At 45.0% G+C, this 13,709-nt stretch overlaps 1 protein-coding gene across 1 annotated transcript in view; it reads right to left on the bottom strand.

The window, feature by feature from the left end:
• Positions 1 to 1,646: 1,646 nt before the first annotated feature.
• The window catches only part of GARS1 (glycyl-tRNA synthetase 1), a 38,253-nt gene continuing 26,190 nt past the window's right edge, over positions 1,647 to 13,709 (bottom strand). Inside the window, exons 13-17 of the mRNA XM_049785274.1 lie at positions 9,871 to 9,956; positions 7,126 to 7,235; positions 4,529 to 4,622; positions 3,684 to 3,874; positions 1,647 to 1,914 (exon numbers count right to left, since the gene is read on the bottom strand). Coding sequence (XP_049641231.1) covers positions 1,789 to 1,914; positions 3,684 to 3,874; positions 4,529 to 4,622; positions 7,126 to 7,235; positions 9,871 to 9,956 — 607 coding nt within the window. The 3' untranslated portion in view covers positions 1,647 to 1,788. The remainder of the gene's footprint in view (positions 1,915 to 3,683; positions 3,875 to 4,528; positions 4,623 to 7,125; positions 7,236 to 9,870; positions 9,957 to 13,709) is intronic.

Below are 13,709 nucleotides of genomic sequence, written 5' to 3'. Positions count from 1 at the left end.
AGGGGTTACTCCTGGCTATGTGCTCAGAAGTTGCTCCTGGCTTGGGGGACCATATGGGACACCGGGGGATCGAACTGGGGTCCGTCCAAAGCTAGCGCAGGCAAGGCAGGCACCTTACCTTTAGCGCCACCGCCCGGCCCACTTCAGAAGACTCCTGACTCAGTGACCATGACAGGGAGCTGTGAGGGGCTGTTCAGACATGAGCTGAGGCACAAAATTGAGGCACAAGAGGTTTCCTAAAATGCTCCCAGACAGTGCTGATGCCTGGATCTATTTCTAGAGGAAATTATTAAACTGGGGTGAGAGTGGTCTAGAGAAGAGTATTTGGGGAAAGGGTGTTTGGACTACACCAGTGGTGCTTAGAGCTTACCTCGAGCTCAGTGCTCAGAGGTCACTTGTGGCAGGGCTCAGGGAACCATACTGGATTCCAGAGATGAACTCCACAGCCCTACTACCCACTATCCTATCTTTCTCAGACTAAATTTTTAAAGCTCAAGCAACTCAAATGAGTGGCCCTTCTTCCTTCTACTGCAATGTTTTTTTTTGTTGTTGTTGTTTTGGTTTTTGGGTCACACCCGGCAGCCCTGGCTCTACGCTCAGAAATCATCCCCAGCAGGCTCGGGGGACCATATGGGATGCCGGGATTCAAACCACCGTCCTGCATGCAAGGCAAATGCCCTACCGCTGTGCTATCTCTCCAGCCCCTGCATTAAAAGGTTTTTTTTTTTAAGTGCGTATAAGACTTCCAGCTTCTGAGCATTTTCCCCGAGCATGAGCACTGGCTGTTTCTCTTGGACAACTCCTGGCAAAGCTTTCAAATTACACCCCAATTTCCTGCAGAGATGTTGATTCCATCCCTGTAATTTTAACACAATTACCTTGTAGAGGCAACCCAACCAATAAAGAATTATTGAAGAGGCAACCAGAGGTGAATTCTGAGGTCCAGTGAGATGATTCGTCAGCTTACTGAATTTGCTAAATTTCATTTTGCTGTTGACCTAGAGCCAGCCAGATACCTGCCTCAAGAAGAAACTAGAAGCAAAAAGGGGGATGCAAGTGCATTTGCTCCCAGCTGTTTTTAGGGGTCACTCCTAAGACAATGTTCCTGGGGACCACACGGCAGTTCTGAGGATTGAACCTGGCAGCCAGAGGCAAGGCCAGATTGAGGAGCCAGAGCAAAAGCACAGTAAGGAGGGTGTTAACCTTGCATATGGCCAAACCGGGTTCAATTTCCAGTATCCCACAGGGTTTCCTAAGTCCACCAAGAGGGATTCCTGAGTAGAGCCAGAAATAAGCCCTGAACACTGCTAGGTGTGGCCCAATAACCAAAACCAAATGAAAAAAAAAATCAGAAATAAGGGGAACTGAGACTGTGATGCCTAAAAATGTCTGTCAGACAAGGATAAGAAATCTCAGAGTGGGGACCCTCACTCCAGGGATTCTGGGGCCAGGAAGGTCAAGTGTGAGCACACCTGAACAGAGAACAGCTGTCCTGGTCATGCCTGCCTGCCCCTAGGGCTATGGAACTCCCACACCAACATTCCTCCTCCTCCAATCTGTGGTGTGCAAGTCTCTTTAGCCCGTCCTTCACAGAGTAAGAGGTGAGCGGAAACAGCCTGGCTAAAAACACGAGACAAACAAACGCGTCACGAATTCCTTCAACTTTAATGGTGAGGTGCAACTGGCCTGCCACTGAGGAAGACAGTGCCTGAGGTGGCTGCCACGCTGTCTGGCGTGAGGTGAATGCGGCGAGTAATGTATTTCTTAGTGCAACAGTTCGAACAGTCTTCACTCCTCAGCAGTCTCTTTTTTCCCAGTCTCTTGCCCTTCAAAGAGAGGGTATCTGGCCTCCACGTCGGCCCAGGTGATGCAGCCGTTGGCTAAGTCTCGGACTATGCCTGGTAGTTGGGAGACCTGAGGGGAAGAAATCAGAAGACGCCAAATCAACAGCCTGCCCAGACAGCAGCTTCTTCAAACCAACACCATCACAGCCCCCCACAGAACTGCCGAACCCTGCCTCAAGAATATAATTCTTCCACAAATCTTTCCTAGTTCCTGGGTTCCCGTCACCACTCTAGGTCTCAGCACTGAAGGCAGAACAGCTGATTGCAGAGTCCCAAGGGGCTAGTGGTGGCTCAGAGCACTAGTTCTCAGAGATCGTTCCTCAACTTAGGTCTACCCAAGAACCATCTGAAGGTGCTGTGAGAACTGGTTCCCCACCCTGCTACCCCAACAACTCTATACCGGTTAGGGGGTTGACTGTGTGTGAGGGGTCAACTATGTCGGAGAGGCTGATAGTATGTGAAGAGTCAACCACATAGGAAGGGTCGACCTTGTGTGACGGGTCAACTGTATGTCAAGGGTCAGTTGGGCTTTTTTGTTTTGTTTTGTTTTGGGTCACACTTGGCAGCACTCAGGAGTTACTCCTGGCTCTGTGCTCAAAAGTTGCTCCTGGCAGGAGGGTCAGTTGTTTGTATGTGAAGGTTCTGCTGTATGTGATGGGTCAGGGCAGAGTTTGAGTCAGGCAGTGTCAATCTTACAAGTGCTGGGCTGGCACTGCTGAGGGTTCCATGACACGGGGGTCTGTCTGGGTCAACTCCCATTTAGCCATATATAAAGAGGGAGTCAAAGTCTGTGACTCCCGCATCAGAAGTTTTAAACTTCTTGACCTTCTTGACCTTATTTTCCCAATCACCCTGGACTAACAGGCACACGGAATCAAAATCTGGGCTGCAGGGCCAGAGAGATAGCATAGAGGCAGGGTGTTTGCCTTGCATGCAGAAGGATGGTGGATCCCATATGGTCCCCCAAGCCTGCCAGGAGCGATTTCTGAGTGTAGAGCCAGGAGTAACCCCTGAGCACTGCCAGGCGTGACCAAAAAACCATAAACCAAAACAAAAACAAAATACCTGGGCTGCATAGATAGTACAGCAAGTAAAGCACTTGCTTGGTACAACAGCCTAGCCGATCAGGTTTAATCCCTGGCATCTTTATGGTCCCAACTCCCAAGAAGTGATCCTAGAGTGCAGAGCCAAGACTAAGTCCTGATCACCGCTCAAGTATGACCCCAAAACTGTCCCCAAATTAATAAACATGCCAAGCATGTGCCAATTCAAAAGACCCCTTCTTTTCGGGGCTGACACCCAGCGGGGTGTAGGGCTTACTCCTGTAAGTGACTGTGCTCAGAACACCACATGTGGTACTGGGATCTAACTGGGGTTGGTATGTCCCCTGACCTTCTTTTCTGCCCCCTGACCTTCCTTCCTAAGCCTTCAATATCCCCCCAGCTCCATTATCCCATCAACAGTATTGGTAGTCTTGAATGCTGACAGAACTTACACTTCCCGTAGAAACCCAAATAGAGAAATGTCAGGAGCGTCCAAACACTGCCAGCAAATAACTATGGCAACAACCTCCCAGGGTCACCCTTTTTGTGCCCAACTAAACAAACAGCTACAAAAACAAACTGGGGTACAAGGAGTCAGGCCAGATTCATTAAAGGCTATTTTCAAAATTAAGCCAAGGGCATATGGGCATAAGGCTATTGGCACTCTGTATGATAGGATCCTGATCAAAATGGAAATAATAATAACAAAACCCAAAAGACAGGGAAGTGTGAATGTGTGGGGAATGGTCAGGTGGGAAAACCTAGGAGAGCCACATGTTAGGGCGTGGGCAGCCACCTCGGCACGGATCTGCCGCATGGAGTCCCTGTCACGCAGAGTGGCTGTGTGTGGGGTCTTGTTCACGGTATCGAAGTCGATGGTGATGCCAAAAGCCACGCCAATCTCATCTGTCCTGGCATAGCGCCTTCCAATGGACCCAGAGGAGTCATCGACCTTGTGAGAGACGCCGTTCCTGGTCAGGGCATCCGCTGAGAATGAGAAACAAAAGAATGTGGATACCAAGTCTCCCCCCCCCACCCCTGCACACACACCCCTTGTAGGAAACTGAAGACCAGGTATAAGAAAAGAAACACTGGAAGCCACCAGCAACAGCCCCCCAAGTTTCACTAGGTCTTGGGCTGGATTCACTCCTCAGTCTTCCCACAGGCTACCTAGGCTCTGTGTGTTTGTGTGTGTCCCTACCCTGTCCACACCATCTCATTCATTCAAGAACTCTCCCTACTTCTCAAACCTGTGTGTGTGTGTGTGTGTGTATGTGTGTGTGTGTGTGTGTGTGTGTGTGTGTGTGTGTATGGTGGGGTGATGCAAATTCTCACAGGCCCAGAGCCCATCCCCACCCTGTTCATACCATCTCATCCATTCAAGAACTCTCCCTACTTCCCAAACCTGGTCCCACCCAGTGACACTGGCCTTGAGGGGCTCCCAGTCCCCAGAGCTGGTCCTGGATGCAGCACACACTGAGGTGAGGGGGAAGAAGAGTCTAAGCAAATTCTCACAAGAAAGGAGCATCTCAGCTTCATTCATAGGCTAAAATTACAAGGGGGTGGGGGTGGGGGGGGTCCAGGCCTATTGCCTCAGACCCACTGAGTGCTCTCAGAGTCTCCCCCATCAGATTTACTTACACAGTTCCCTGACGAAGGGCACGAACTCCTGGTTCTGGCTCAGTGGGAGGACGGAGCATTTGAATGGAGCTACCACGGCAGGGAAGCTGAAGAACTAAATGGTTTAGAGAAGACAGAAAACCAAACATGTCAGTTTATGTCTAAACATTAATGGGCCAAATTCACTCCCCAAAAGAATTAACAGGGAAAAGTTATTTGAAAAGCAGGAATGATAAAAGAGAAGGCTGGACAGTCAGAGCAGAATAAGCAAGACACATTTCTTCTGACTCATTTCTGCTCTAGCTATAGATTAATTCAGACAGCTCGTGCATCTCTCTCTCTCTCTCTCTCTCTCTGCTACCACCTGCTCTGCTTACTTCAGAGGTATAATCGATCATATGGCATAAAAACATTGAGAGCTACACAGCTAACAAAAATTGTTTTAGCATTACTTAAAAAGCCTCCTTTCATTCCGAAGAGCCTTTAAAAGACTCGCTCCCCAGGTCGCTAAGGAACATGTTAGTAGCAAACAACAGAAGTACAACTCCTTTGAGAGTGTCAGCACAGCACAAGGACCTATAAGCTACAGTAATCAAGTCCAAGGGAAGCTGAATGATCTTATGTAGAGACCTTTGTGGTGTCTCTACATAAGATCATTCAGCTAGGGTATGAAGGACAGAGGTTCTAAATGTCTACATGGAAGAGTGCATACCCTGACACTGCTCCTGAGATGAGGTGCAGGGTGACTCAGAAATAAAGCTGGGATACTCTGTGGAAACTACTGGGGTACCAGGGCTGGAAGGAAAAGGCCACAGCTAGGCACATCCTTTTAATGCAGGAGGCCCAGGTCTGAGTCCCAGAACAAAACAGTACCCTGCCCTCAACACTGCTGAACGTGACACCCACCAAAAACACCGAAAAGCTTTTTGGATATATAGCTTTTATTATTATTATTATTATTATTATTATTATTATTATTATTATTATTGGTTTTGGGGCCATACCCAGCAGTGCTCAGTGGTTACACCCAGTTCTGCTCTCAGAAATTATTCCTGGCAGGCTCAGGGGACCACATGGGATGCCGGGGATTGAACCAGGGCCAGTCATGTGCAAGGCAAATGCCCTCCCCACTGTGCTATGCCTATAGTCCTCGATTTAGATTCTAATGTATATTCTAATGTATATTCTAGTGTAACCTCTCAAAAGCCAAATCTGCTCTGTGACACAAAAGAAAATATCTAGTGGAAATCATGCTAGACTGAGCCACAAGGGCTGCCTGAAGAGCAGGACGTTCAGCATCCCTCTCACCTTTCAATGAGAAGGCGGGGCTGGCCTTTACAGAACAACAGTCATCTCTCCAGCAATATTCTTATCCCAAACTGACATAGAAAGAAATTAAGAAACAATGGGTGTGTATAACTGAGATACAATTTTGGGTTTCCAAAATCACTTGTCTTCTCTTCCTGATGAGAATCTCTATGAAGCCCTGATTAAAAAATTCTACCAATATGGCGAAGCTAGAAGCTACAGCTGATTAAAAACAAAACAGTAACAGGAAAGATATAGCACAGTGTCATTGGTGCTTGCCGTGCATGTGGCTGACCAGATTCCATTCCTTGAGTACCACAAAGAGTTGAGCACAACACCAGGAGTAAGCCCTGAGCACCATCGGGTGTGGCCCCCAAACAAAAACACAAAACAATTTTTTTTGTTAAAGTAGAAAAAGGGGCCAGACTGGTGGCACAAATATTAGGGCGCCTGCCTTGCATGTACTGACCTAGGACGAACCACATGGTCCCATATGGTCCTCCAAGCCAGGAGTGATTTCTGAGCGCATGGCCAGGAGTAACCCCTGAGCTTCACCAGGTGTGGCCCAAAAAAAACAACAAAAACAAAAACAAAAACAAACAAAAAAAAAAAACGGAAAAAAGGCAGAAAAGCTTGAAGCCACCCTGACAACTAAAATAGCATGGAGTCACTTATGCTGGGCTGACCTCTGCAGACAGCACACGGTTATATAGGCAGAGTTACTTGAGAAACAGCGGGACTCGACTGCTTACCATCCCACAGTTTCCCAAGCACCACAAGCACTCACTTCTGAGTGCAGAGCCAGGAGGAATCCTAAGCATTGGCAGGTATGGCCCCCAAACCAGCTGTGCAATGAGTGGTCTGTCACTCTCCGTCACTCTCCGTCTCACAGTGGCCCCGAGCTGAGAGACTCTTGGTTCCTTTGCCAGAAGAAGCTTCTCCTTCCTAAGCATTTTCCTGCTGCCTGCTTTGCCTGGAAACCATACTTAGCAATGATCTCTGCAGGCAGAATTGATGGAGCACGATACAGGCAAGCAGAATGAGGACATAACATCATAGATTCGGTTGCAGGGATCAAACAAGCAAGAGGCAACAGGAAGGCAGTCAAAGGGGGTCTGGGGAGCCAAAGTCGGTCTTGGGGAGGCCCTGCCCCAAACGCTGACACTGACTGCACAAGTTCTCATAAAGAGACTGATACCAGGCCCACACTCTCGTGAACCATCAGTGACTGACAGAAAACCAAGGAATTGTTACCTAGACTTGAGAAGTCTCCCTACCCTCTTGTGCAGAATTGGACCAGGCCCACTCACCGTTCTCTGTTCATCTCCTTCTCGAATATGGAATGTATGTTCAAACACGGTGTACATGATCCGGCCCAGGCCAAAGGATGGCTCAATGACATTCGGAACCACTTCCTCCACTGCAAGAGACAAGACCTCAGTAACATCCTTAAACCCCACACAGACAGTCTGTCAGTTGACTTCTACTTTCTTTCTCTCTTTTTCTCTCTTCAAAAAAAAAAAAAAATGAGGTAGGGCCAGAGCGATAGTATGCCACTGAATATGTCTGCCTTGCACACAGCCAACCTGGGGTCAATTGCCCACATTCCATATGTCCCCCGAGTCTGTCAGGAGTAATTTGTGAGCGCAGAATCAGCGGTTAGCCCAAAATCAATAAAATAAAAAGAAGGGTAAGATAAAAGACTTTGTAATGTTTACAGCACACACACCAAAAAGAAAACCAGGTATACCCTTCACTAGTAACTACAAACCTTCCTTCGCCTTTTATGTCTATGCAGAAAAGCTCGAGCTCTTTTGTTTGGGGAGGGGGGGAATATCCAGTGGGGTCTCTGGAACTCTGCAGAGATGGGGGTGAAATACGACAGCCAGCATACAAATTCTGTACTCCAGACTGGGGCCCATGCCTTGGCCCAAACTCTGTATCTCTGTTGATGTCGCATATTGATGCTGTTCTAGCTTGGCTAGAATTAAATATCTACGATCACAGCTGACAGAATTCAGCTGTGACAAAACCCACATGCACCAAGAGGCAGGTGGATTGTACTTCAGTTACTTTTCATGTGGCTATCTGGAGGAGAGCCCTTAAAAGGAAAACCGAGAGCTGGGGGAGACAGTACAGCAGGCAGAGCGATCTCCACACACACACAACCCACCAGGTGTTCAATCCTGAACATCACCTAAGTAACCCAAACCCCTCCCCAGAAGTGATCCCTGTGAGCTGAGCCAGGAGTCAGCCCTGAACACAGCTGAGTGTGGGCCCCAAATGTAAATAAATACAAGGTTGTGGTGAGCACTGTCTGGGACTAAGGTAACTGCTTGAAGAGAGCTGCTTGAAGAGCAATGAGATGAAATAGAACCGAAAATTCAGAGGTGGAAGAAAAGAAAGGCCAGTTCTTGTGTCCACCCCAAGGGCTATTAATAACAGCAACGATATTCATGATTTGGAGTCTCTTAGAAATAAAACAAATAAAGCAAAATTTGCCCTTCCTTGCAGGGCCTGGGTGATGAAGTGTACGTCAGGAGCAGATGCCAAGGCAGCTTTGGCAAAGCCCCAGTGACCAGTGAGGGCTCTCCCACCCACTACCCTGTGTGCTATGCCATGAAGCCAGCTGCCAGTGAGCAGGCCAAAGCCAGCCGAAAGGGGGCTGGCAGAACCACTATGGGGGCACAACTGCCAATATGCTTCTCTCAGAAATACTCCTCAATGAGAAGGATTTGTCCTCCAAAGAGCAATCTCTTACTTGGCTTTCAAAAAAGCATAAAAAAAAAAAAATCGAGCTTTTCTGCTATTCCACCAAACTGAAGGGAGTTCATGCTAAGTGAAATAATGCAGCAAGAGAAAGCCCACTGTTGGAGGGCCACACTCATGGGCGGTGTATTCAAGAACAAAGTTAGAGAATGGGTTCTGCCCAGTAGAGACAAATTCTTTGACGTAGGCCAAGAATTGATGTGCTGATCCAGGTTTGGAGGGAGGCCTGGGTGGAAGGGCTTAATGGGCCATCTTGGTGGTAGGCCTCGTAGGGTGATATTATATTCCGACAACATATTCCGCCTTCGCTCTTAGTCACCAATGTTACCTCACTTTGTAAAAAACAAACAGGATTAGTCACCAACTGACTGTGTGCGTGTGTGTGTGTGTGTGTGTGTGTGTGTGTGTGTGTGTGTGTGTGTCTGAGGATCGAACCCAGGTCGGCTGTATGCAAGGTAAATGTTGTCCCCTCTGTGCTATTGTTCTGGCCCCACCAAGTGACTTTTCAATATGTTCATCTACCCAAACAACAACAACAACAAAACCCAGAAAGTTCCACTTTTCACAGAAGAAGCAAAACAACTACTTCTTAAAAAGGAATAGGAAAAGAAATTGGACAGAATTCTATGCACTTCAAACCACAAGAAATAAAACCGTGGCATTCTGCATCGCTCTTCAGGATGAGTACCACTGTGTTCAGAAAAGAGAAGGCAGAGAGAAAGCTGTGAACACAGCTTCAACTTTACTCGAGCTAAGGATTAAGATCCGATTTTTCACCTTCCAGTTTTCTGTAAAACTCATGTTACTGTGGGTCCTGGAGAGGGCGCTGTGGCTAATACACTTGCCTTGCAAACTGATGCTGTGACCAGTTTAGTCCCTGGGGTCTCCCAGTCCTGCTATGGGTAGCCGGGAGCCCTGGGAACCTGCCACGAAAGTGATTTGTGGTCATACGACAGCCAGGTATTTGCAACCCCATGGCAGGCACCTAGACTGCCCAGAGTGAAGGACTACCAACAGGGGCCAGAGTTCTAGTACAATACATTTGCCTTGCATGCAGCAGTTCCGGATTTGATCCCAGGTATCCTATATGGCCCTCCCAAACCTGCCAGAGTTAGGATTTCTGAGCACAGAGCAAGGAATAACTCCTGAGCACTACTGGGTGTGGCTCAAAAACAAAAACAAAACAAACAAACAAAAAAAGCAAGCCCCAGAAGGAAGGGAATTCTGCCAAGGCAGTTATAGAGCAACGAAACTTTTTTATTCCTTCATTATTTGTGCAAATTTACCATGTAATGTTTTGGAGAATCTCTTCACACTGACCATGTCTTTGGTTAACTGAAATGTTTTCCCTTCAGTTTCAATGGTGAATTCACTACAAAGAAAGGAAATGTTAACACGTTAGTTCTAGCACATCTTCCATTATAGACTAAAGACTTGTCTCATGTCAATACAAACTCAGCTCCCTCTCCAGATAGGAACACTGAAGTCAAATTTAAGCTATTTATAAAGAATCCAAATTAAGGGGCAGGGCAAAACATAAATTGAATCCCAAATTAAGTAGTCTAACAGTGGTATCAAGCAACATTTAGGGAGGTTCCCCCAAATAAGGCTATTTTACTTAAATTCCACAAGTATGGGGCCAGATAGTACCAAGGGAAAAGCTTGTACCTTACATAAGATTGATTTGAGTTTGATCCCCAGTCCCCACCAGGAGTGATCCCTAAGTGTCTCCAGGTGTAACTACTTCCCCCCAAACTTTTTCACAAGTAATTTAATGATGGATTCTTTCAGGTTTAAGACCAAGATAAAAAAGCAAGACTTGCATTAAAAAAATCAGGCTTTAGAATAATTACAATAAATTTATCAAAAATGGGCCTGCTGGTAAAAAGACCACTTTTATCATACCAAGAAATGTTTTTAAAAAATTCATTATTGTACAAAGACATAGAAAAAAAATCAAGTTGTCTTCTTAACAAATGTTTCATTTTTCTATGTAAAATGACAAATTTCTCTATGACAGGAGTGAGCCTATCACCTGCAAACATGCATATTTAGTTATTTCACGGCTCTTGGGTCCACCCTGCAGTATTTAGGGCCTTCCTTCTGGCTCTATACTAAGGAATCACTCCGACAGTGCACAGGAAACCCTATATGCGGCAGACTGAACCCAGGTTGGCCACATGCAAGAACAGTGCCTTATCCCTGCATTATCTCTCTGGCCAAGAATTCACTTTTTTATTTTTAGAAAGTATTCTATTAACATATATAATTCCAGTTTGTGAGGTATATTTTTTTTAACAGGAAGATTAAATTGAAATGTTCTTGGTTTCTGAAGCAGTTCAGTATGGGGAAATGAGAACCCTGTGAGGCTGCTTTCAAAGTGGTAAAATGGTCCATGTTTTGCCAGTTTCAACATGGATAATAGAGTCTTAGGTGCCATGCAGTTTCTATCCATTTCCTAAGTGCATTACTCAGTGGGAAGTTTGTGTGGGAAGGCCACTGAGTTCCTTATATTTGCGGGATCACTTATATCCTCTTAGTAAAAGAAAACTGTCTTGCTTGTGGATAATGATAATTTACTAGTGAATATGCCCATTTTAATAGGATTTAATGGTTTAGCAATAACTAGGTATTAAATACTGGAAGGCCAGCAATGTACTAAAATGTTCCAATTGAAGTTTTCATACGGAAATTTTCCTTTGGCTTAGAAGAATCTGTTTCTGGGCCAGATATGAAATATTTCACATTTGCAGGTCATAGTCTTTCTTTCAAACTATATATATTTTTAATTATCCTGGAAATCCTAGACCAGTGCTAAGGCTCAAGCAGTAGAACACAGGCTTAGCTTATGTTCAGATGTTGTTGAGTGTTTGTAAGGTTCCTAAGTTCCCCCTGGGGCCATAAAACAAACAGATATGAACCTAGCCACAGCAGCTTGTAGGCTGTGGGCAGAGTTTGGACCTAAAAAGTGTCAGCTTAAATCAGTGCTTCTCAATTATTTTCTATCGTGCCCTTCTAGGAAGAAGAAAACATTTTTTCGCGCCCCTCACACATCTGTAAATAGTATCTTTATTAAAAAAAACTTTAACCTGCAAAACAAAAATATATAAACTAATTTGATTTTTTCATCAGAGTGATGTCTAGATTAATGGCCACAATGAGCATGTTTTGTCATGCATAGCTTTTCGAAGCAGGGTTTGAAGCAGGACACAGCAACTCTTAGCTCCAGAGACATACAGAGATATAAACACGGGGCTTAGCTTGTTATGGCAGTGTTTGCTGAGGTCAAACGTGCCCCCCCCCCTTTACGGAGCCTTGAGCCCTCTCTGGGGGGCGCACCCCACTATTTGAGAACCACTGGCTAAATCTAGCTGAGGTACATGAACCTACAAGCTGCAGTAGCTTATAGGATGTGGGCAGAGTTTGGACCTAAAAAGCGCCAGTTTGAATCGAGGTAAGGTGTGCGATACCAACAAGAGCACAGCCACTCCACTTCGCTCTTCTAGTCAAGGAGCTGCACATAAAAACAGTAGCACACAACAAAATCCACATTGGGAAAACTATGCAGAACCTCACTATACCTTGAAGATGCTAGTTTTGAAGATGCAACCAACACCAGCCTCCTACATAACCTCTCTGACCGGGACTTTAGAGAGAAAATATTAAGGAAGTTCAAAGAACTCAGAGAAACTATGGAATGGACAGCTCATAAGAGTCAAAGAGTATGAGAGAAGAAATGAGAAAAATTCAAACAGAAGTATCAGGACTGAAAAAACATGGCAGATGAAATGAAAACCTCACTGGAAAGCCTCAACATCTATCTGAGGATAGAATCAGCAAGCTAGAAGATCAGTTGCGTAACACCTTCATACAACAGAAGAGGCTGGAAAAAATATCCTCAAAGATTGTCATCTGTGTTCAGACATCAATAAAACTCTGAGATAAACTCAACAGAAACAACATAAAAATAATTGGAGCAGGGGGTGTGTGCGTGTGAAAAAAAAAAAAAAAAAGAAGAACTGGAGTCTCTGAGGCCCAAAAGAAAACCCCCACAATAAATCAACAGTCAAGGAGATCATTGCTGAGAATTTTCCAGAACTAAGGAGTCCGAGCAACCATATCCTGGATGCCCAAAGATTACCAGCTGAAAAAAATCCAAAGAGAAGCACCCCAAGGCACATGTAGTAGTAGCACAATGATGAAAACCACAGAAAGGGTAGCATACTGGAAAAAGCCAGATCAAAAAGGGAAATTCCATCCAAAGAAGCATCCTTATGATGATTTATAGCAGACTTATCAAAGGAGCCCTCAAGAGCCAAAGGCTGTGGTGGGCTACAGTGACAAACTTAAAGAAATGAATACTTTGCCAAGGATATTTCACCCAGCCAGACTTTCATTCAGATATGCAAAATCTTCACAGATATACAAAAGCTCAAAACCTATACAGACTCAAAATCAAAAGAAGAGCTGAATGGTCGACTTTAAGGCAAGGCAGAACCAAGAAACACACCAAACTTCTACAAAAAGATGACATTAAATCCCAGGACAATCATCTTTCTAGAACTCAATGATCTAAATATACCAGTTAAGAGACACAGAGTGGCAAAATGGATTAAAAAGTTGAATGTAACATTTTGCTGCCTGAAGGAAACACACCTGAATAGTCAAAATAAATGTAGACTCAAAGCCAAAGATTAATCATTCAAGCAATTCCCTTAAAAAGGCAGGGTTGGCCATATTTATATCAGATAACATAGGCCTTAGACTTGAAAAGATTATGAGACAGGAATAGCCATTTCTTAATAATCAAGGGATATACACAACAGGAATAAATCATACTCCTAAACATATATGCACCCAATGAGGATGCCAGCAAAATATTTAAAACAATTGCTGACAGATTTAAAAAAAGACATCAATAGCAACACAATAATAGTGAGAGACTTCTGTCACCCCTTGATAGGTCAACCAACCTAAAACTCAACAAGGTTATACTGGTTCTGAAGGAAGAAATGGAACAGAGTGGCTTAGCGTATACATACACATATATATCATATATGTATATAAATATATGTTTATATGTATATATAAATCATATATATGTATGTATATATATATGGCTCTC

The sequence above is a fragment of the Suncus etruscus genome, chromosome 13, assembly GCF_024139225.1.
Source record: "Suncus etruscus isolate mSunEtr1 chromosome 13, mSunEtr1.pri.cur, whole genome shotgun sequence".
Lineage (NCBI taxonomy): Eukaryota > Metazoa > Chordata > Mammalia > Eulipotyphla > Soricidae > Suncus > Suncus etruscus.
This window is presented reverse-complemented; position numbering and strand designations above follow the sequence as displayed.